This window comes from Vitis vinifera, chromosome 5 (genome assembly GCF_030704535.1).
Source record: "Vitis vinifera cultivar Pinot Noir 40024 chromosome 5, ASM3070453v1".
NCBI classification, from domain to species: Eukaryota; Viridiplantae; Streptophyta; class Magnoliopsida; order Vitales; family Vitaceae; genus Vitis; species Vitis vinifera.
The window spans coordinates 10,696,545-10,716,374 of NC_081809.1; the positions used below are offsets into that span (position 1 = coordinate 10,696,545).

At 34.2% G+C, this 19,830-nt stretch overlaps 3 protein-coding genes across 4 annotated transcripts in view; 2 read left to right on the plus strand and 1 right to left on the minus strand.

Annotated features, from left to right (window-relative positions):
* The window catches only part of LOC100249309 (uncharacterized), a 179,382-nt gene extending 174,673 nt beyond the window's left edge, over window positions 1-4,709 (plus strand). Inside the window, exon 19 of the mRNA XM_019217522.2 lies at window positions 4,527-4,709. The gene's annotated coding sequence lies outside the window, so the exon portion shown is untranslated. The remainder of the gene's footprint in view (window positions 1-4,526) is intronic.
* Window positions 216-3,793, minus strand: LOC100244150 (uncharacterized). 2 transcript variants are annotated; one of them, XM_010646911.3, is made up of 2 exons: window positions 2,922-3,793; window positions 216-539 (listed from the first exon to the last, which is right to left on the minus strand). In XM_010646911.3, the coding sequence occupies exons 1-2, from the start codon at window positions 3,358-3,360 to the stop codon at window positions 304-306; spliced, it is 675 nt and encodes a 224-aa protein (XP_010645213.1). In that variant the 5' UTR covers window positions 3,361-3,793; the 3' UTR covers window positions 216-303. The 2 variants fall into 2 exon arrangements, with proteins under 2 accessions (XP_010645213.1, XP_010645214.1); XM_010646912.3 differs by lacking the exon at window positions 216-539 and adding an exon at window positions 546-2,767.
* Window positions 4,710-15,996: 11,287 nt separating the features above from the next.
* Window positions 15,997-19,205, plus strand: LOC100261291 (beta-amylase 1, chloroplastic). Its single transcript, XM_003631977.4, has 4 exons — window positions 15,997-16,970; window positions 17,433-17,643; window positions 17,867-17,977; window positions 18,353-19,205. Exons 1-4 carry the CDS (start codon window positions 16,624-16,626, stop codon window positions 19,061-19,063), a joined length of 1,380 nt encoding a protein of 459 aa, XP_003632025.2. The 5' UTR covers window positions 15,997-16,623; the 3' UTR covers window positions 19,064-19,205.
* Window positions 19,206-19,830: the final 625 nt, after the last annotated feature.

Genomic DNA, 19,830 nt, shown 5'->3' on the forward strand with positions numbered 1-19,830 from the left:
GATAAGACAGTCTTTGAGGAAAGACTGCAAGAAAAAGGACAGGCACTAAAATAAAAATAAGAAATCAAGGAATTTTAACCTCTACACCCTGAGAAACAGAGACAATCTCAAGGCAAGTAGAAACCCCTTGTAAACAATTTTCTGTAATGGTTCCATATATTTGCTGTCTTTGTCCAATTCCTATAGCAAATTGTTTTACCTATGCACGTTTGGAATTTTTATGGTCATCTCTCATTGTATGGCATTTTATAGATAAGATTCATCATTTAAGATGTAACACATAGTACATTCATTATTACTGTTTTACAAGTGCAAGCTACGAGAGAAGTGCTTGGTGCTATGTTTTGTCTCCTTCTTGTTGCTGATTATTCGCAGGCTCTGCCTCAGTATGTCCACCTCCCTTTCTCTCTGGACCTCTTCCTTCTCCATGGAAGCTAGTCGTGCTTTCAGAACTTCAATGGTTTCTTCTTTGGCTTTGAGTTCCCTATGTAGATCTTCTATCGAGTCTTCTTCCTCTGCTTTCCAGTTGAGTCTCTCTCCTACAAAATGCTAAACTATTAGTTACTCCAGAACCTTTGTTAAGAAATGGCCTAACGTTGTGCATAAGGATTATACTGTCCTTGCCTTCAGCCCCATGAGGAGGACAACCAATCACAAAGAAAGAAATGGGAGAATAAATAAAGGGTCTCTTCTCCAATACCATGTTGAACTACCTGTTACTTCAAAGGCTAAATTGTAAAAGAATGATGGGTTAACAATGCATAAGCTAACACAAAGTAGCAAATGTTATTTATATATAACTCTAAATGGGTTAGTTATCACTATGTAGATTTTCTAGATTGGGGAGTGTATTGGAGACCAAATTATCAAATTCTTTTAAGGATGATTGATTATTTGTCACTATGCTAGCTTTTCCTCTCTCTCTTGAAGCACTTAAAAGAGACTATATCAACTATAGGTGTAGTCTTCTTAGCATACCGATAGAATGAAGCCTTTAACAATGTGGGGAAAGGACAGTGGACAGTGAGAAACTTTCCAACCCGGAAGCAAAGTTGCCACTGATGAACCTCTATGAATGGACATCGTCAGTTAGTCAAAACTTTTATAACTATAACTTGATGGATAAGGATTTGATATATGGATATATATATATATATATATATATATACATGAATATATCCCCAAATATCAAAGCCCAAGCCTGACTCGAGTGGTAAAGGGATAGGGAGGGTTTGTAGGAGGTTTCAGCATGGGGATAAAAATTTGTCTATTAAAAAATATATATATCCCCAATATCAAAGGGAAAAAGGTATTGTGAGATGTGTTACTGTCAAATTCTTTAAGAATGGCTGGTTAGTTGCCACTGTGCTCAGTTTTCTCTCTCTCTCTCTCTCTCTCTCTCTCTCTCTCTTCATTTATATAGCTTGAGGGACAACTATGTTTTGTCTCAGTTGAAACTTGAACTTGGAACTCTCTCCATGTATATGTATATGTACATGTATTATTTTGAGGGGTAAAATTTTTTTTTTGCTCCTGTTGGAACATCATATTTTTCTTTCTGCTGTGCCTTGAACTTGGAACCTCCCATTTCCCCATCTCAACCACAGAATGTGGGCCAAATTTCTAACATAATACCACCTGTTAGTGTATGCCCAAGACTTAGACCTACCGGTTGAATTCTTACCTAACAGCAACTTGAAACATCATATATGCTCAAACTAATTGGATTTGCAGAAAATATATGAGATAATTGAGAGTTTTGGAACTTGATTAGAAATGCTCTTAATGCTCTTGTTTTTACTTGCATGGCAATCCTTTGGATTAGGACATGTGTGTCTACTTTATGTTTCCAGCAGCCACTAATGGCAGTTTAAAGGGTTTTTTAGTGTTGATCAAATTCTAAGAGAAGGCGACCCCTTATCACCTTATTTTCTTGCTGGTATCATGGAGTGTTTCTCTGAGTTGATCAAGAAGAGAGCATCAAATCCAGAATTTGAGTGTCATTCCCTGTGTAACGATCCTGTCATCTCTGATGATGAGGTTAGAGGTCTTTCCAGGGGAGGCATTCCCTCAATTCATTTAGTCACCAATGAATTCTGACATTGGTGGGGCCTTAGGAAAACCCTAAAGAAAGCTCTTCTTGTTCTTCTTATAGTTGAAGGAGAGTCAATCCCTCAAATTGTAGGTATTCAAGGGATTTGATCTGTGGCCTAAAAGGTGGCTCTTGGATTGCCCTTAAGCACTAAAATGCAGAAAGAGCCTAACTGAAACTACTGGCGTTCCTAGTGATGTCAAAGTCAGGCATAATTCTAAACCAAGATAAAGTCATGCGACCCCTTGTTCGTCTCCTGGTTTGTTGGACTCATGGGTCAAGAAATAAGCCTTGAGATTAAATGATAAGTTTCAGCCCCTGCTTCTAATGATGGAGGATTCAATGCTACCTGTGCTGAACACTATTAGAGGTTGTGTGGCACAAGATGATAACATTCACCTCTCTTTATTCCTAAAACATGCCTTCTAAAATCTCAAACTAGGTTTTGGAGCTACCTTTGAAGTACTTCTAATCTTTTTCTCTGAGTTGAGGAAAATGATAGAAAATTCAGAAGCACTCTTATTTTATCTGTATAATTCAGTCTTCTTAGTGTGGGTTGAAATGTTAAAATAAGATCCTTTCGTGTAAATACCCACCAGGTTTATGCATTAGTATGCCAGTGACGTCTTGCATATACCAATTTCTTCTACGTCTCTGCAGCTGAGGATTTAGATCCTGTACTAAAACTATTTCATTATGAGAAATCTTTGCTGTCATGATAATGATATGATTTCCTGACATATCAATTTTCTGCTATACTAAAGTGATTTTGTTGATATATCCTTATCAAAGTTCAAAGAAGAAAATAAAGAAAAATAGTAGCGCATACCTTGATCTGTCCTCTGAATAAGGTCATCAAGTTCAGCCTTAATTGCAAGATAGAGCCGCTTCCACTTCTCCACAGCCTCATCTCGCCGAGCTCTCTCCTCCCAAATGTGCTCCACCAAGAGTCTAGTTCCCAGAAGCTGAAAGCCATTCTCCCCTTTCTCCCCTACCAACCCATCTTCCATTCCTCTAATCCTCTCTTCTTTCTCCTCCAACCTCTTCTTCAGCCTCTTCACCTCCTCCCTTAACCTCCTCCTCTCTCGCTTCCACTGGGCTTCCTTCAATGCGAACACCATCGTCTCTCGCTCATACGCCATACTTTGCTTCTTCCTCTCATACACCATCTCCTGGAGTTCCCCCTGGATAAGCCTCATTTTCTCGGCTAAAGCTCTCACCCTTTCCTGCTTATGTGAACTCTTCTCTTTTCCTAAAGAACTACCCATCCTCAAGATCAATGTTCTTGCCTCCTTCGCTCACCGGAGTGGCGGAAATATTAGCACTCAGGCCATGAGTTGGGTTGCTGAAAAGAATGATGAGGTTTATGAATTACAAGAGAAGAGTAGATAGGAGACAAAGACTTGCAGAGGCTCCTCAATTAATGAAGAGCTACCTTCTTGAATTCTGGTGTAGGGAAGAAACTGTTGTCAACTAAAATCATGTGGAGAAAGAGACCCGTGAAGAGGATGTGTGAAGATGCAGGCACATGAATTTCATGCACATTTATAAATGGAGAGATTGCCCGTCAGCTATTGGTTTTAAGGGACGTGGAGTACACGCTCCATACCAGCCAAGAATTTGGCAGCTTAAACCTAGTGGGTGTTTCTCTATAATATTGGTTTGTGTCAAGGGAGAGAGTAGGCGTGTAAGGTTTGAGGTTTGGAGAATGAATGCCTTAATTCTCATAAAAGCATAAATGTCCTAAAAATCAGCAACTAAATGTGCTGCATGGATTCGTGCCGACAAATGCCTCTGGTTTTACCAAATAGTGAAATTACCTTTTAACCCTTTTTAATACAAGGACTTTTGGGATGACTTTTAACTTTTGTACATGCTAGTAAAAAATTTATAAGTAATCATTATTGATATATGATTTAATTTGTGGTAGAAAACTATTGAGTTTGATTTTTATTTTTATTTTTATTTTTATTTTTTAAAATTAAATAAAAATCTACTTCAAACATAACATGAAGCCGAAAATATGGGTCTATGTTTGAAAGTTACAAACAAATATTCTTAAAAAGTTGTTTTTAATTTTTTTATATAGCTTTTAAGGTCTTTTAGGGTTGCTTAACAAGATAAATATCACCAATGTTGATTTTATACATTTAAAAAAATCTATAAAATATTGTACTAATTATTTGAAAATATGAGTGAAAATAACCATTAAATTAGAAAAATACCCTCAAGCATTTTTTTTTTCTCACAAATGAAAACCAACAGGGTTATTGGACTCACCCCTAACAAAAAAAAAAAACTTGATTAGAAAATATTGGCCGGGCAATAATACTTTTCAAATCTTGAAACATATGTACAGATAGTTGTAAAATATTCAATGAATTGATTATTTCAAAACAAAATTGCCACCTAAAATTGACAGTTTTTGTTGCAGAAAAATAACATCATGATGTTTCATTTGTATGTCTGCTTATAAATTCAGACAAGGTCAGGGGGTAGGAGAGCAGCAAATGGGAGGTGTACCCTAGAAAACAATTTGTAAGTAGGGTAAAATATCATTGGATTCCATACAAGAGAGAGGGACAAGTGATTATAAAGACTTGGAATCTAAAGCTGTACTCTTGTACTAATGTAGGTCCCTTTGTAATAAAGGTAGTTCTTTCAAACTACATTATATGTGTAGTTAGTGTCATTTTGCAATGATTTTGGTATGTACAAGCAACCTATCATTATTCCTTTCTTATCTTATGGTGTGTATTATTAATAGGTGTCACATTTTATTTTGTTTTTTTATTTTTTATTTGTTTTGTTTTCGTTTTTTTGAGTTAAAAAATGTATGAAAATCAATTGTAATTTTCAAATTTTAAAAAGGGATTCATTTTCAAACAATTATTACTTATGAAAATTTTGGACCATATGCTTTTATTTCAAATGTATGTTTCCACTCTTTCTATATATTAGTACAATGGTATAATCATACTCTTGTCTAGTATAAATAGTTTCAAATTGATTGAAGAGCGAAAACTTGTTCTTAGATGTGGAGCTATGTAGAGGGGAGGGGCAAATAGGTAATTTTAAAAAATTATGACGTTTTTTGTTCTAAATTCAAACTATATAACTATAAATTTTATCAATAGTTTAATTCACTAATTGAAATGTTATGCATGAAAGATAAATTTGCATAATCATGGTATGTAACATTGAATTCTAAATGAAAAAAAATTGTAGAAAAGCTATTTCCTCATAGAAAACTTGACCTTAGACCAAGAAAGTAATTCTATAAATAAATCAAGGGTTTTCGAGTTTTATTAGACTCACAAGGCAAATTCGATTCATTGGATTTACTCTGATCGCTACTTATACAATCTTCACATTCCAATGTGGCAATATTCCATTGGTCCTTAATAAATTATTACTCTTAGCTCCTTAAAACATGTGATCCTCTAAGTTAAACTTCATTACATCTTCAAAGTTTAGTCCAAGGGTCTCTAATGTACTTAGGATAGCATGTGATTTCTAAATCAATTCTCATGTAGTTAGGGTTTTGTACTTTTTACAATTTGTTTTTATATGAAAATTAACCCTAGTATAATAATAATAATAATAATAATAATAATAATAATAATAATAATAATAATAAACCAGGCATGCATCATTCTAAACTTTTAGATTTAAAATTTTTATTTTTATTAAAAAATAAATCAATAACCACTCAATCATCAAAGAAAAAATTGATGAGTCATCAAGTAGAAGATTAATCCATTGAAAGTACCTAGTAGACATTAGATTAGTTATAAATGCAACAAAAAGTCCTAGTCTCTTTTAAAATTAAATGATGTTGCCAAGGGGACAATCAATTGGCCTTTTAGCCATTTCAATTTTGTTGCATATTAGGCATCAATTTTAATTCAATTCACTTAATATTCATGCTATCTATCATAAACCTCAATACACACATACTTACCACATACATATTGTATGAAAAATGGTGGCTTGACACATGATTGAACTCATCATTCTTGAAGTGCTTAAGTCCTAGTAGCAATGAATCACAAGACTCTCTTGGACTATAATTGTCAAAAACTTTGAAGATTAACAATCTCCTCATTCAACAATTTCAAGATAAAAACATAGAATACAATACAAACCCCAAGACTCTCATTATTACATTGGGTCCTCAGTCAACCTTAAGTCTCCCAAACTATACAATCAAACAAACTCAAACTCAATTAACTAGATTATTAACAAAATCATACTTCATCAATGGCCAATCTAGCTTCAATAACTAATCCAATTACTTGCACACCCTACCAAACCTACCCATGAAGAACACAGTGTGTAAAGAACATAACAACCACAACATCAAGCAAGTAACAATCATTATCCAACAATTCAAATGATGTACATTATGCACAAGCTTATAAGCAGAAAAATGGTATAAACATGTAGTGCAATATGCTATCCATTTAACTACTTCCCCTGTTTTTCTAGAACACATCAAAGATACTAAAAAGCCTTCAATATGCCACATAATATCACATATCTAAGAACATCAAAAAAGCAAAAAGGAGTAGTCGTACTAGATATCCAAAATAACCAAGTCCTAGATAACAATCTTGAGACAATAAGCTATTGAAATGAAAAAAGGGTGCATGCCACTAAATCCTAGGCACAATGGGAACATGTGTAGATTTTTAAATCTTTACTAGAAATACATGCCTTGAATTTGGGTTTTCCCAAAAAAATTTCCAAGTTGATGAAGAGTACCTTGAAGATCAAGCATTTTTCACCTAATGACTCTCCCTTTGGATCCTAGCATAGAGAGAAATCATGTGAACTTCTCTTCAACCTTGAGAAGATGGTAACTAGTGTTTCCTCTTTAGAGAATGGAAGATAAAATGTTATCTAACTCTAAATCTAAAAAGATTTATATAGATTAGTGGGCTTAAGTTGTTAGAATCTCTAGATTAATCTATTATAAGACCTAGATCGCGAAGTGCATGCTACTAATATCTTGGGGATACTAGATCTACGTGATGGAGGCATTCAAAAATTTGAACTTAGTTTTAGGGGCTTAGAAAACTGTACTTATGATCAAGATGTTCCTAAATCAATTATAATTGATGAAGAAAAAGCTGAAAATCTTGAAAACCTTATGATCTTCTGCCCGATGGCTCTTTCCTAGACCTTAACATGTGAGGATGGTGGAATCCTCTATGTAAAGATGGAGGCTAGGGTTCCACTCTCTAGAAAACTAAATAAAAAAAAAACTATAAAAGCCTTAAACCCTTAAGGGGATTTATAGAAGCTTACTTGTTGGCTTAAGTGACATAACCCCACCTTAGGCTTGGGTCACTTAATCTAGCTTACTAGGTTATAATTAATTAATTAACCCTATTAGACTTCAATTAATTAATTATCTTGATCCATAAAAAAAATGCATAAGCTCTTGGGCAACCTCACATATTTACCAAAACGCCTTTTTGCACACATATAACTAAAGAACCCAACTATACCTCAAATAATGTACCATCAAGGAATATGAGTTTGAGCAAGCACTATTGGGACTCATAGTAAAATACCAACCCCATTAGAATTCAATTCTGAAGTTGAATCAACATTCTATTATAGAGAATCAACTATACTCTAGTATCCTATGATATTAAATCAAGATAGAAAACTCGAGTTTGTGACTTACTAATAACTACGTGTAAGCTCCTTATGAATTCTCCTTATGAATTAGTGTTTGTAACCTAATAAATTAAATGATATCAATCTTTTAAGACTACTTCTACCATCCTTGAGTATTAAATTCTCATATTATATGATCAACTGACATACTCTTTATCTCTAAGAACATATGTCAAATTTCACTTAAAGAATTACTACGACCATAGATTTCATGATCGCATGTCCTTAGGAACACTCAAAAGAACACACTGTTAATGAAAGTCGATAGCAATAAGAATTATCGATAGAGGCACCATAATATTTCTTGGAATTGAGATAGTGTGTCCCATTGGGTGATCTTAAGGAGGTGTGATAATGGAAACTATGGTCATAGTACTTCCTTAAATAGAACTTGACATAGGTTCTTTGAGAGCTAAGACATGTTAATTGAACATATAATAAAAAGATTTGTAACTCGAGGATAGTAGAGGTAGTCTTGAAAGGTTGATAACTTTCACCTAGTTAGACTACGAACACCATTTCATGGGGAGACTGAACATAATGCATAATAGGTCACAAATTGGAGCACTTGGTGTCTTGTTGTTATTTACATAGAATACTGGAGTTCAATTAATTCTCTGTAGTAGGATTTTGAATCTACTTCAAAATTGGATTTTGAGGAAGCCAGTATTCCTATGGGTCCTAGTAGCCCCTACTATAAGCTCATATACCTTGTTGGCATGAGTTATAAGGGTCAAATTTGTTCTATGCTCACTTTTGTGCATTTAGATAGTTTGGAGGATGGTCCATCATTAGAACCTAAAGAAAAATCAATTCTGTCTTAGGTATGTAGTGAGAAGAGTACAAATGAGAGCCAACCTGCAGCTATAGCTCCTATAGTTGAGAACCAACCTTCAACTACACCTCATTCTCTCAAAATCTGGAAGTTATGGCCTCTCCACAATCCTCAACACTAAATCAACCATCAATTCTGTCAAGTCCAACCACCCTTAAACAAATTGAAGCATTAGAATCTCAAACTTCATCAGTCCTACAAAACTAACCTAGACATCCAATGCAAACACAATAAAAAAGTGGCATCTTTAAACCCAAAGTTTATGCAACCAACCATACAAACTCTTCAAAATAGCCCCCTTGATATCCTTCAAACTACGAGTAAACCAACTTGTGTGGAAAATGCTTTGGTGTCCCCAATGTGGAAGAAGACAATGGATGTAGAATTTGGTACTTCAGTTTGAAATCATACTTGGTACATTATACCTTACTCACTACAGTACAATATAGTTGGAAATAATGGGTGTTCAAGCTAAACTCAACCCTAATGGAAGTGTGGAAAGATACAAAGTTAGGTTGGTTGCTAAGGGGTTCCACCAAACACCTGGAAGAGATTTTTAGCCTAATGGTCAAAGTTGTAACCATTTGAGAAGTGTTAATAGTGGTTGTGTCAAGAAATTAGGACATCAAACAATTGGAAGTAAACAATGCTTTCTTGAATGGCACTCTTCAAGGAGTGTTATACATGGCCCAACCTGAGGGATATGTTGAAGCCTTAAAACCAAATCATGTGTGCAAACTAAATCATGCTTTGTATTGATTGAAGTAAGCCCCTAAAGCATGGTTTGATAAATTGAGAGTTGCTTTAATACAGTGGGGTTTTAAGAACTCAAGGTTTGACACGTCTTTCTTCATTTTCAACTCAAATGGAAAGACCATTTATTTGTTGGCCTATATTAATGACATCTTAAATTTGATTTTATATTGAAAATGTCTCTTCAAGAGACATTTTCCTCAATTTTTAAATTTACGGTATACACTTAAAAGAATTGAATTTAAACTAAAGGTGTCTCTTCAAGAGACACTTTCTACAATTCTAGAAAATTGGATTTATAGTAAAATGTGTCTCTTGAAAAGACAATTTCCACAAATCCACAAAATCCAATATATACTTAAGGTGTCTCTTGAAAAAACATCTTCCATAATTTCACAAATTTTAATTTATATTACAAGTGTCTCTTGAATTTGATTTTATATAGAAGGAGTCTCTTGAAGATACACTTTCCATAATTTCACAAATTTTAATTTATACTACAAGTGTCTCCTAAATTTGATTTTATATAGAAGGTGTCTCTTGAATGGACACCTTCCACAATTCCAAAAAAAAAATCCAATACATACTAAAGGTGTCTATACACCTTTCATAATTTCACAAATTTTAATTTATACTACAAGTGTCTCTTGATTTTGATTTTATATTGAAGGTAAACATTTTCTACAATTTCAAAAAAAAAATATGGATTTATACTAAAGGTGTTTGTTAAAGAGCCACCTTCTACAATTCCATAAAATCCATTATATACTAAAGGTATTTCTTCAAAAGACACATTCTATATAAAATCAAATTTAAGAAACACTAAATTAAAATTTGGGAAATTGTTGAAGTTGAAAATTAAAAATAAAATTAAAATTCAAGACACCTTTAGTATATATTGGAATTTGTGGAATTGTGAAAAATGTTTCTTTAAGAGACACATTTAGTATAAATCCAATTTTTTTGGAATTTCAAAAGGTGTCTCTTTCAATATAAAATCAAATCCAAGAGACACTTGTATAAATTAAATTTTTTGAAATTGTGAAAGATGTTTCTCGAAGAGACACCTTTAATATATATATTGAATTTTATAAAATTGTGGAAAGTATCTCTTGAAGAGACTCATTTACTATAAATCCAATTTTTTTGAAATTGTAAAAGGTGTCTCTTCAATATAAAATCAATTTCAAGAGACATTTGTAATATAAATTAAAATTTACGAAATTATAGAAGGTGTCTCTTGAAGGAACACCTTTAGTATGTATTGGATTTTGTAAAATTGTGAAAAATATCTTTTTAAGAAATACTTTCAATATAAATTCAATTTTTTGAAATTATAGAAGATGTCTCTTAAAGAGACACCTTTAGTTTAAATTCAATTCTTCCAAGTGGATATCAAATATTTGAAAATTGTGAAAGATATCTCTTCAGAAGACACCTTCCACGTGGCGAAAAGTGACGTAAATCTATCAATATTTTTCCAAAAATCATTTTTAAAGAATTATTTTTTAAAGGTGTCATATAAGTTTAAAAAAAAAAAAAACCCTTAAATTCATACTTGAGCACCTACGCATCAACACTCTAACCATGCCATGTCTCGGCTACAATTGAGCCAAAAGTTCTCTTGTTTTTCGTGTGACTTTCTCTAATATACAAAAGCTCTTGTACAGGGTTGTTGTGGTGTAGAAACCCTTTGGTATCTTTTTGGTCATATAAATTGAAAGTCCAAAGTCAACCACCTTTAAGGGTCAACCGCCTTTATACTGAACCATTTTTCAAAGGGTTGTTCTTTGGTACCCACTCTTCATTTTGGGGGTACCTACCCACATTTGACCCCAATAATAAAATGACATATGTAAAGTACATATCATTAAAAAATTTATAAAAACTTATTAAACTGGTAAAAATGACTTCTTGATGAGAAATAATCACATACATTTCATTCATATTTAAATATTACAACTTTTTTATAATTTATTATTAAATATCAAATATAATTTGTTATTTAATGAATTACCTAACTCTATCTAAAAAATAAAATCCTACCAACTACCCTTATACTCTCATTATTCATATATACAAAACATGATAGTAATTTAATATGAAAATTAAATAATTTCAACTACCATATTACAAAATATGTAAGATGTATTCTGATGAATCAAATCTGAAGATCAAGTTTAAAACTTTTTGAGGGAGAAAATTTAAAATTTGAATTATATGAAGAAGATGAAGGATTTCAAGTGATTACAAGTGTCAAAGGTAATATTTGATATTTTTTTATTTAAATATAAATTTTGTATGTAGAAATGTGATGTTAAATAATGATTTTAGAAGTTTTTATGAGTTTGTTATTAAATTTTGTTATCAAATTATTATTAATATTTTTATATCATTTTTTTTTTTGTTCAGAGATTAAATTTGAAGATGAAGTTTTATATGTCTTGAAGAAGACATTATATGAAGGATGTCAAGTGATTACAAGTGTTAAAAGGTAACATTTGATTTTCTTTTTTCATTTAAATATAATTGTTATAGATAGAAATGTCATGTTAAATGACATTTAAATATGTAATGATTTGTAACATTTAGATTTTTGAATTTTTTTTCTGAGTTATTAATAATCAAATTGAGAGCATTTAGTCATTTGTTATCAAATTGTCATCAATATTTTTATATTATTATTTTGTGTATTCATAGACTAAATTTGAAGATGAAGTTTTACATATCTTGAAGAAAGAAAACAATGTGAGAGGGGGTATGGAAATTGTGAGGGAGGGTACAAACAATGTGGGAGAGGGTACGAACTTTGTGAGATGGGGTACGAACTTTGTAAGAGATGACACGAACTTTGTAACAAATGGTACGAACTTTGTGAGAAAGGGTACGAACTTTGTGAGAAATGGTACGAACTTTGTGAGATGGGGTACAAACTTTGTGTGAGATGGTACAAACTTTGTGAGAGAGTGTACGAACTTTGTGAGAGAGGGTACGAACTTTGTTATAGATGGTATGAACTTTGTGAGAGATGGTACGAACTTTGTATGAGAGGGTACGAACTTTGTGATAAAGGGTACGAACTTTGTGAGAAATTGTACGAACTTTGTGAGAGAGTGTACGAAACTTTGTGAGAGAGTGTACGAACTTTGTATGAGAATGTACAAACTTTGTGAGAGGGGGTACGAACTTTATGAGAAAGGGTATGAGCTTTGTGAGAATGGGTACGAAATTTGTGAGAGAGGGTACAAACTTTGTTAGAAATGGTATGAACTTTGTAAGAAGGGCTATGAACTTTGTGAGAGAAGGTACGAACTTTGTGAGAAAGGATACGAACTTTGTGAAAGGGATTAAGAACTTTGTGAGAGAGGGTATGAACTTTGTGAGAGAGTGTATGAACTTTGTGAGATGGAGTACAAACTTTGTGAGATGGGATGCAAACTTTGTGAGAAATGGTAAGAACTTTGGAATAAATTGTACGAACTTTGTGAGAGATAGTACGAACTTTGTGAAATAGGGTACGAACTTTGTGAGATATGGTATGAATTTTGAGAGATGGGATACGAACTTTGTGAGATGGGGTATGAATTGTTTGAGAAGGGGTACGAACTTTGTAAGAAATGGTACGTACTTTGTGAGAGATTGTACGAACTTTGTGAGAAATGGTACGAGAGTGGGTACGAACTTTGTGAGAGATGGTATGAACTTTGTGAGGGATGGTACGAACTTTGTAAGAAAGGGTACGAACTTTGTGAGAGATGGTACGAACTTTGTGAGAGAATGTACTAACTTTGTGAGATAATGTACGAACTTTGTGAGATGGGGTACAAACTTTGTGAGTACGTGTACGAACTTTGTGACTATGGGTACGAACTTTGTAAGATAGGGTACGAACTTTGTGAGAGGGGGTACGAATTTTGTGAGAGGGGTACGAATTTTGTGAGAGGGGGTACAACCTTTGTGAGATGAGGTACGAACTTTTTGAGAGATTGTGCGAACTTTGTAAGACAGTGTACAAACTTTGTTAGAGAGTGTACAAACTTTGTAAGAAATGGTACGAACTTTGTAAGAAATTGTACGAACTTTGTAAGAAATGGTACGAGCTTTGTGAGAGATGGTATGAACTTTGTTAGAGAGGGTACGAACTTTGTGAGAAAATGTACAAACTTTGTGAGAAATGATATGAACTTTGTGAGAGTTGGTACGAACTTTGTGAGAGAGGGTAGGAACTTTGTAAGAAATGGTACGAACTTTGTAAGAAATGGTAGGAACTTTGTAAGAAATGGTACGAACTTTGTTTTAAAAAAAAAAAAAAATACGAACTTTGTGAGAAATTGTACGAACTTTGTGAGAGAGGGTATGAACTTTGTGAGAGATGATATGAATTTTATGAGAAGGGGTACAAACTTTGTGAGATGGGGTACAAACTTTGTGAGATGGGGTACAAACTTTGTGAGATTGGGTACAAACTTTGTGGGAGAGTGTACGAAATTTGTGAAATGGAGTACAAACTTTGTGAGAGAATGTACGAACTTTGTGAGAATGTACGAACTTTGTGTGAGAGGGTACGAACTTTATGAGTACCGATACGAACTTTATGAGTACCGATACGAACTTTGTGAGATGGGGTATGAACTTTGTAAGAAATGGTTCAAACTTTGTGAGTACAAGTACGAACTTTGTGAGTACAAGTACGAACTTTGTGAGATAAGGTACGAACTTTGTGAGAAAATTGTACGAACTTTGTGAGAGATGGTGCAAATTTTTTTAGAGATGGTACAAACTTTGTTGGAAAAGGGTACGAACTTTGTGAGATGGGGTACAAAATTTGTGAGATGGGGTACGAAATTTGTGAGATGGGTTACGAACTTTGTGAGAGAGGTTACAAACTTTGTGAGAGAGGGTACAAACTTTGTGAGAAATGGTACGAACTTTGTAAGAAATGGTATGAACTTTGTAATAAATGGTACGAACTTTGTGAGAGAGGGTACGAACTTTTTGAGAGAGGGTACGAACTTTTTAAGAAGTGGTACAAACTTTTTGAGAGGTGGTACGAACTTTGTGAGAGATGGTACGAACTTTATGAGATATTGTACGAACTTTGTGAGAGATGGTAGGAACTTTGTGAGATGTGGTAGGAACTTTGTGAGATGGGGTACGAACTTTGTAAAAGGGGGTACAAACTTTGTGAGAAAGGGTACGAACTTTGTGAGTACGGGTACCAACTTTGTGAGATAAGGTACAAACTTTATGAGTACATGTACGAACTTTGTAAGAGATGGTACAAACTTTGTGAGTAAGAGTACGAACCTTGTGAAATGGTACGAATTTTGTGAGAAAGGGTATATACTTTGTGAGAGATAGTACGAACTTTTTGAAAGAATGTACGAACTTTGTAAGACATGGTACGAACCTTGTCAGAAAGGGTACAAACTTTTTGAGATGGGTACAAAATTTAGTGAGAAATGGTACAAACTTTGTAAGAAATGGTACGGACTTTGTGAAGGATGGTACGAATTTTGTGAAGGATGGTACGAACTTTGTGAGAGAGGGTACGAACTTTGTGAGAGGAGTTACGAATTTTGTAAGAGAAGGTACGAACTTTGTGAGAGATGATACGAGTTTTGTGATATATGGTACGAACTTTGTGACAGAGGGTACGAACTTTGTGATTCGGGGTTCGAACCTTGTGAAAATGGGTAAATTATAAAATTGTCACAAGTGTCTTCCATCTATGTTGGCATGTCTCCCTCTCATATTTATATTGGTGTAAATTATAAAATTTATTTTGGAAAAAAATGGATTTTAATTTGCCAATTTTAAAAAATATGAAAAAAAAACCTCAATTTTTATAAATTAGTTTTATCTTCCCTTATTTAAAAATATTTTAAAATACATGTCCTTTTTCATAAGTCGAATTATTATTTCTTAAAATACTCTTTTACTTGATAATATTAAATAAAATTATCAAAAAATAAATAATTTATCATTTTAATTTGATAAAAGTATCTTACAAATAAATATATTATAAATTTTTTATTATGTAATATGATTTACAAATTATTTTGAAAAAAAATCTCCAAGATCCTCAAGTGATAAATAAAATCTTTTTAATTTTCTAATTAATAATCATTTTATGTCCAATATTATATAAATCCACCCACCAATAAAAAATTTTGTAATTGACATCAATAATAAAATAAGAAATTTTAAAAATTTAAAATACAATTAAAACTACAATAATTAAAACCAAAAAACTTAAAAAAAATTAACTCTTATTGTATTTCTAATTCTTTCTTGAATCTATATTTTTTACTAGTATAATTTAGTTAAGTGAAAGTTAATATTTTATTTTTATATTTTTAGTTTTAAAATGGTGTTATTAACCTCATATGTAAAAGATCATTTTATAAAATAATTATCTTTACTGTGAAGTGCATGTATTTTAAAATATTTTAAAATGAGTGAAGATAAAATTAATTTCAATGTTTTTTAAAATTGATGAGTAAAAACCGATTGTCCCTATATATTTCAACTTTGCCCCCTTTAACCAAAATCCTCGTCTTCGTCCCCGAGTATGGAACCTGTGTCCAAAGTCTTGTAATACTATTAGATTCTCATAGTTTCAGTAACATATGTAATAAAAAAATGGCTTGAAATCAAAGCAATGGATATACCCTCTTCATATAAATTAAAGACTTGACAAATCCTCTCTTATAAGAACAAGACCAGCCCACCTGAAATGGCCAAAACCAACTGGCTCCAAACACCCAAGCCGATTATCCTATAGGAAGAAGATGGGGTTGAAGATGCTCGAGGAGACCCAGTCTCATCTAAGGCAGTTGGAGCATCTGCAGCAGGGCTAATGTCCGGAGCTGGTGCTGGAGCTGGGGTAGAAGGAATGTCGGTGCCAAAGATTGCTACAGGGAGAAGGACCTTATCAACTTGATACACAGCCACAGGATCGGTCGAATGCACGCTGCTACTCACCTTGGTGTTAGTCCATCCTGAGCCAATGTTACCGGCAACCTTAACTTATTTCCTTTTTCTTTTTCTTTTTTTTAAATACATAAGCCAGTTGGACGGTCCGTATTGAACCATCTTCATCCAATGGCCAAAAATGTTTTTTGGGTAGGTACCGAAGTGGTACTGTAGAATTTCCTTTTTCAAACCCAGAATTGTTCGTTCTGTTTTCTCTTATTTTTTAACCGGAGGGAAGAGGGCGGATCTGTCAGTGGCGTGCCAGTCGTTCGCGATGGAGACGGAGGCGACACCGGCAGAGAGGGAATACAAGGAGGGGGGTGCAAAGGCTACGGGGAAGGGGGTGCCGGTTTACGTGATGATACCTTTGGATAGCGTGACGATGGGGAATGGTGTGAATACGTGGGAGAAGATGAAAGAGAGGATGCAGAAGCTGAAGAGCGCGGGTGTGGAGGGGGTGATGATGGACGTGTGGTGGGGACTGGTGGAGAGGGAGGCCCCTGGCACCTATAATTGGGGTGGCTACGCGGAGCTCCTGGAGATGGTCAAGCAGCATGGGCTTAAAGTTCAGGCGGTCATGTCCTTCCATAAATGTGGTGGAAACGTCGGTGACTCCTGCACGTGCGTATTCTAGCTTTTCTCGCTTTATCTTGCGCCTTTATTTCAAGTTTTTAGAAATTTGCTTTTGGATTTGGAATTATTCCCTTGGGTATCCCAGTAAATAGAATATAAACTTCCAAATCATAAGGCTTAATGTTTGTTTTTGTTCACTGTATGATGATACAATAAATCCTCATCCACAGTTTGCATAAGTTTTGCTCCCATGCTGCTTCCAATGCAGTACTAATGCTCCTATCATTCAATGCCATAGGATGGATCTTGTCGATGTGTGCCCCAATTACTAGGGTTTGTATAGGGTAGGAAACGTGTTTTCCAATTTTTACCTGTTTGGTACTGATAGTAGCCAGAATTTATTGATATGTTAGATCTATTGCAGTGCGTGATTTAGTTGGGTGGAGAAGTGTTCTACATGTGTTACTGCTTTTTTTATCAATTTTCATGGTTAATGCTCTTGTTGTACAGGATCCCTTTACCTAACTGGGTTGTGGAAGAGATCAACAAAGATCCGGACCTTGCATACACTGATCAATGGGGGAGGAGAAATTATGAATATGTGTCCCTTGGGTCTGATACTCTTCTGGTCCTCAAGGGGCGAACACCCGTCCAGTGTTATGCTGACTTCATGCGTGCATTCAGAGACAATTTCAAGCATCTTCTTGGTGACACCATTGTGGCAATTACCTATCCCTATGATTCTCATAAGTTTAATGCAGTTACAACAAAATGGCTTTTTTTGCCCCATTTCCCCAAGCCTAGAGTTTGGCAGTCAAAGCCCAATTGTCTAGTTTGAATACAAAATTACAGCAGGTTTCAGTGGCTGGTTCATACTCCTTTAAACTCTCTCTAGTATGTGATGGAAGTGATCACTAATCATCTTAAGAACTTGTCTCATTCAGGAAATCCAAGTGGGGATGGGACCATCAGGTGAGCTCCGCTACCCTTCATATCCAGAGCAAAATGGGACATGGAAATTCCCAGGCATTGGAGCATTCCAGTGTTATGACAAGGTATTTCTCTTGTTCTTTTTTCCCTTTTTTACTTCTGATAATATTGCAAAGGCTAATAAGATGCAGTTTCCAGTTCTTACATTGTGCTACACTATGAATATAGCCCAAAAGTATTAGGTAATCAGCCCACGATGTATATTGGGTTAACATTCCCCTCATGATACAACCACATATCCACACATGGAGAGGTAAAATCAAGATTATGGATTATTACAGATATATAGATAGGGGAATCAAGTGATACTGGAACTCAGGATCTCTAATTAATGCTTAGATTACCATATTAAGCTAAAATTTGACTCGAAAGCTTAAACTATTAAGTAATGGGCTCGCAATGTATACTATATTAACACATTCTCTACAAATATGATGCAGTATATGCTCAGTAGCTTGAAAGCTGCTGCAGAAGCTGCTGGCAAACCAAAATGGGGTAGCACCGGTCCCACAGATGCTGGCCACTACAACAACTGGCCAGAAGATACACAGTTTTTCCGACGAGAAGGAGGGGGTTGGACCAGTCCTTATGGTGAATTCTTTCTTAACTGGTATTCTCAGATGCTTCTAGACCATGGTGAGAGAATACTGTCATCAGCCAAGTCCATCTTTCAGGACATGGGAGTTAAGATCTCAGTCAAGGTTTCTGGTATTCACTGGCACTATGGGACACGGTCCCACGCTCCAGAGCTCACGGCAGGGTACTATAACACACGGTTCCGAGATGGATACATTCCTATTGCTCAAATGTTAGCACGCCATGGTGCCATACTCAACTTCACCTGCATAGAGATGCGTGATCATGAGCAGCCACAGGATGCTCGTTGTGCACCCGAGAAGCTTGTGAGGCAACTGGCTCTAGCAACTCGGAAAGCTCAAGTCCCACTTGCTGGGGAAAATGCATTGCCTCGATATGATGAGACTGCGCATGAGCAGATCTTGAGAGCATCATCCTTGAATTTTGACGGTGAAGAAAGAGAGATGTGTGCTTTTACATACTTGAGAATGAATCCGGACCTATTCCAGGCAGACAACTGGAGAAGGTTTGTTGCATTTGTGAAAAAGATGAAGGAAGGGAAGAATGCACACTAGTGTCGGGAACAAGTGGAGCAGGAAGCAGAGCACTTTGTAGGATAATTAATTGCGACATATGAGTGTTGGTTTTAATAAACTTAACAATGTCAAAGCCAACTTTAATGGTCAGGCAAATTAAAGGGGACTTATATTTTCTAAATGATTTTATTCCCATTACAATTTTAATGGTATTCAGAATTGATAAACTTTAAAGCTACAAAATTTTGCTTGGAAAATTTGAAGGAAAATGTGTGCCAATCAAAAATTATAAATAAAAAAAAAAGGAAAAATGAAGAAAACTTTACTAATTATAATTATATTTCACTATCTTTCCAATTTTCTATTATAAAATTAAATATAAGAAAATTATTTTTGTTCGTTTACTTATATATATCTTTCATATAAAGATTATATAATTTAAAATATATATGTTTACTAATAGAGACTTTCTTTTTATAGTAAGATTAAATATAAAAAATATATTTTATTTTATTTATTTATTTGACTCTTCTATATAAAAATTAAATAATTTAATATATATATATATATATATATATATGTGTGTGTGTGTGTGTGTGTGTGTGTTTGTGTATGTGTATGTATGTATATTTTTTTTTTACTAATTTTAATTATGTTCAATTTTCTTTCTATAATAAAATCAAAGGGAAAGTTTAGTTTTGGGCTTCTAATATCTCAATAGTATTAAAACGAGAACCCACTTTTACCATTTCTAATTTTACAATGTTGAACCCAAAATATTTTGGATTTCATGCACTTTGGGCTGA

Bases quoted from the DNA above. Each gene is read 5' to 3' on its own strand.
- LOC100244150 (XM_010646911.3), bottom strand. From the start codon at position 3,360: ATGGGTAGTTCTTTAGGAAAAGAGAAGAGTTCACATAAGCAGGAAAGG. The intron at 540-2,921 runs GTATGCGCTACT...AGCATTTTGTAG, and splicing joins TATTCAGAGGACAGATCAAG to GAGAGAGACTCAACTGGAAA.
- LOC100261291 (XM_003631977.4), top strand. From the start codon at position 16,624: ATGGAGACGGAGGCGACACCGGCAGAGAGGGAATACAAGGAGGGGGGT. The intron at 16,971-17,432 runs GTGCGTATTCTA...CTTGTTGTACAG, and splicing joins AACGTCGGTGACTCCTGCAC to GATCCCTTTACCTAACTGGG. The intron at 17,644-17,866 runs GCAATTACCTAT...TGTCTCATTCAG, and splicing joins TTCTTGGTGACACCATTGTG to GAAATCCAAGTGGGGATGGG.